The sequence below is a fragment of the Sinocyclocheilus rhinocerous genome, unplaced genomic scaffold (genome assembly GCF_001515625.1).
Source record: "Sinocyclocheilus rhinocerous isolate Xijiao unplaced genomic scaffold, SAMN03320098_v1.1 scaffold422, whole genome shotgun sequence".
Taxonomy (NCBI): domain Eukaryota; kingdom Metazoa; phylum Chordata; class Actinopteri; order Cypriniformes; family Cyprinidae; genus Sinocyclocheilus; species Sinocyclocheilus rhinocerous.
In genome coordinates, this window is record NW_015639767.1 from 476,810 (window position 1) to 480,602 (window position 3,793).

Sequence of the window (3,793 nt, forward strand, 5' to 3'; positions counted from 1 at the left end):
TTATGCATGACAGAAAGTGTAAATGTGGTGTGAAATGATGTCTTCAGCATGAGCTGATCTGCATGAATCTGCTGTAGGTCACAAACCACACACACTTATCATACCAATGATCAGGCACAGAGCCGGCCAGCTGTACGGGTCCTTCAGGAAGAGAGAGATGATCTGGATGGGGTCCACCAGAATGCCATATCTGAAGACAAGAGGAGAAAATGTCATTTAGATGTATTTCTAATGAGAAACCTTACGGTTTAATGTGTTAAATGAATGTTACCTTAAATTTTTCATCATATTGTATTACGTATGTTGCATTGTTTACTGCTAACATGCATATTGCGTTTTGTATATATATGTAATTTATGTTAATTTAAATCAGTAATTTAGAAAATTATTTATAACATTTCTAAAATATTTTTTTTTGCATTGTGACACACACGCACACACACATATACATACACACACACACACACATTATTTTCTGTTATTGTGTATAAATGTATATAAATATAAATTATTTAAATCAATTATAAAATTATAAAGTCATTATATATATATATATATATATATAAAATTTAATATAAAAAACAAGCTTCCCATGCCGGAGACCTGGGTTCGAGAACCACTCGGAAAAAGAACGAGGTGTGGCGGTGAGGATCCGGGAGAGAGGGGTTACATTGGTGCCGTGACCCGGATGGGAGTGAGGTTTGGGGGGGGTTGTAACGGAGGCCAGCGAGTAGGTACTGTGCAGGTAAAACCTCACTCCCCTGATCTCAAGAGACGCGCTAGGGGCTGCAGTCTTTAGCCTCCTTGTTAGTGCGTCTGCCTCCCATGCCGGAGACCAGGGTTTGAGAACCACTCGGAACAAGAACGAGGTGTGGCGGTGAAGACCCGGGAGAGAGGGGTTACACTGCCATTTAAAAGTGTCTTTCTCCAGAGGGACGAGCCCAGCGATTAGTGCACTATATGCTGCTCTGGATAAAAGTGTTTGCTTAATGACAAGTAACAAAAGACATGTATTTAGTTCCTGCCGGGCACAGTCATTATCTGTCTCATTCAGACGCTTCAGCTGGATCATTAGCCAGAAATTAGTGAGTCACTGAGCATGAGAAATCAAATTACCATTGCCGGTTTATTTATGAATTAAGCAACAAATGATGTTAATGATATACTTACTTTATAAGGTTCTCCAGGACCAGCCGTGCATTGGACAGAACCTGTAAACACAAACAAATAAACCAATTTAATGCATTTGCAGTTCACTTGTATCCAAGCCTACAGGCAAAACTAAAGGAAAACAAGAGATGCACTGGAGGAGAACTGATGTTTAACATTAAAAATAGGAGGATTCAGATGGTTTTGTCATGTTCATGTCTATTTTATATGTTTGTTTTTATCTAGAAGATGCAATATTAAATGCTTGCTTATCTGGAATACATCGCTAAAACATTTCTGTTTGGATATTAAAACCAAACGATTATTTTGAATGTGAATCTGCTCTGTTTGAAAGAGTAGTTTCCCCAAAAATGAAAATTTGTTGAAAATATACTCCCCCTCAGGCCATTCAAGATGTAGATGAGTTTGTTTCTTCATCAGATTTGGAGAAATGTAGCATTCCATCACTTGCTCACCAATGGATCCTCTGCAGTGAATGGGTGCCGTCAGAATGAGAGTCCAAACAACGACAGACTCCAAGCCGGTTGAAAACCTCCATAAAATGTATATTAATGTAGTATTTGCAGCGCAGCTTTGTTTACAGTGGTAACCAAGGAAACACTGTATCACTGCTGCTCTATAAGCACCACCTGCTGTCAGAGAGTGAATTTGTGTTTTCATGTAGCCCTTCTGCTGTTTTTGTTTTGTTCAGATGTTTTATGTGGTATAGTTTCACAAAGCTAAAGAAATTATACAATCAAATTTAAATAAAAAAAACTGCATGTATGCTTTGTTTGGATCGTGATTAAAATGCAGTGGTTACCTCTAATTTTAAATGGAAAGAGCACAGGCAAAGCCTTAGTTTGTTTATATTTTTTTTCTATTTTGTATTATTCATTTATTTGATTTGGGATTTGTTTGAAAATTTCAGTTTAATTTTGTTATTTGACATATTTCAGTTTCACAAAGACGTGCAGCATTTTGCCTGAGAAATAATAAAAGGACACCTTTTCATTTATAATTTGTCTTAAATCTATTTTTGTTAAAAAAAAAATTGTGAGAAAATCATATCGTGAAATTAGTATCGTGAATCGTATTGCATCGTGAGTTGAGTGAATTGTTTCATCCCTAATTGTGGATTGAAAAAACAGATAATAAAAAATAAAAATAAATAAAAAATAGAACAAGTAAAATAAGGAATAAAAAATATACAAATCGACAATTGTATGTATAGGTATAGAACAATAGACAGTTGTATGTACAGGTATATTATGTGCAAATTGAAATGTAGACTGAGTATGTGTGTTAGATAAATAAGTGTATGAGTGAATAAATAGTGTGTGTTCCACAGTTATTGTCAAGTCTTTATTCCTTTTCTGCTTCCGGAAGACCTGGCGCACCTCGTCTTCGCTGATCTGAATTGCAGGTATGGGGGAGAGGGGGGTTGCTGGAGGTGTGAATGGTTGTGTGGAGAAGTTTAAGGCATTTAAACTTCAAACTTTTGCCAAAATATAAGTACATAATTCATAATAACGCTTTGTCCAGTGACAAAGTCCATCCCCTGTTGTCTCTCACATCAAAATCCACCCAACATATTTGTTTAGATCTGTTTTGGCTTGTAAACAGTGCTTGATCTGTGCAGATTTCTCTCCTGATTCAGACGAGACGTGACATTTTAGCTGGAGAAAGCAATACAATTGAGTAGAGGACTTGTATTTCAGCCAGAAGCAACAGTTTAAAGTTAAAACCGTCTTAATGATGGATTTGTTTCTTACAAACACACAGTTTTTGGCTTCTCAAGATGTTAACTGATGCACTGGAGTGGTGTGGATTACTGTGATGTTTTTATCAGCTGTTTGGACTCTCATTCTGACGGCACCCATTCACTGCAGAGGATCCATTGGTGAGCAAGTGATGGAATGCTACATTTCTACAAATCTGTTACTATGAACAAACAAACTCATCTTGGATGGCCTGAGGGGGAGGAAATTTTCAGCCATTTTTTATTTTTTGGGTGAACTATTCCTACATACATTTGTACACTCTAAAATAGAAATATACATGTTTCTCTCCAATGAATGTGTGTTGTATCTATCATAATTTTATTCTGAATACTGTCACTAGCAGAGAACAAAGTCTACAGCACAACAACATAGACAACCTCAGATAAAGCACTCCAGTCTGATAAACGCAGCTGTAAACACAACTGACCTCTGACCCTTTAGAGCAGTTTTCATGCTTTAGGTTTCTGCGCTCATATTTCAGACTCAGCGACTGAAAATTGACTTGTTCTGAATGTTACATCAGCTTTATTTAAACTAAATTCACTATGATTTGGTTATTTTATTCATTAAAAGCAACATAAGAACCCGAGGCTTTAATTTGGAATCAAAACACAAGGCCTGAAGACTTTGAACCACTTGTAACCGCCGCCGATGATTTTTACGACAGAAGAGGATTTGCTGAAAGACTTTCTCAATCCAAAGGCCATTTAATTAAATTTGCTTTGGGAAAGCTGCCAGATTCAACCCTGACCTCATTAAAAGCGTATCGCTAATTGATTTAGCACATAGATCCATGCTATGGTAATTGCTTAAAGGCTGTGGGACTTCTGTTCATTTCATGACACACACACACACACACA

At 36.8% G+C, this 3,793-nt stretch overlaps 1 protein-coding gene across 1 annotated transcript in view; it reads right to left on the reverse strand.

Annotated features, from left to right (window-relative positions):
* dgat1a (diacylglycerol O-acyltransferase 1a) overlaps positions 1-3,793 on the reverse strand; it is a 33,657-nt gene that overhangs the window by 18,627 nt on the left and 11,237 nt on the right. The window contains exons 3-4 of the mRNA XM_016567419.1: positions 1,171-1,211; positions 105-190 (exon numbers count right to left, since the gene is read on the reverse strand). Coding sequence (XP_016422905.1) covers positions 105-190; positions 1,171-1,211 — 127 coding nt within the window. The remainder of the gene's footprint in view (positions 1-104; positions 191-1,170; positions 1,212-3,793) is intronic.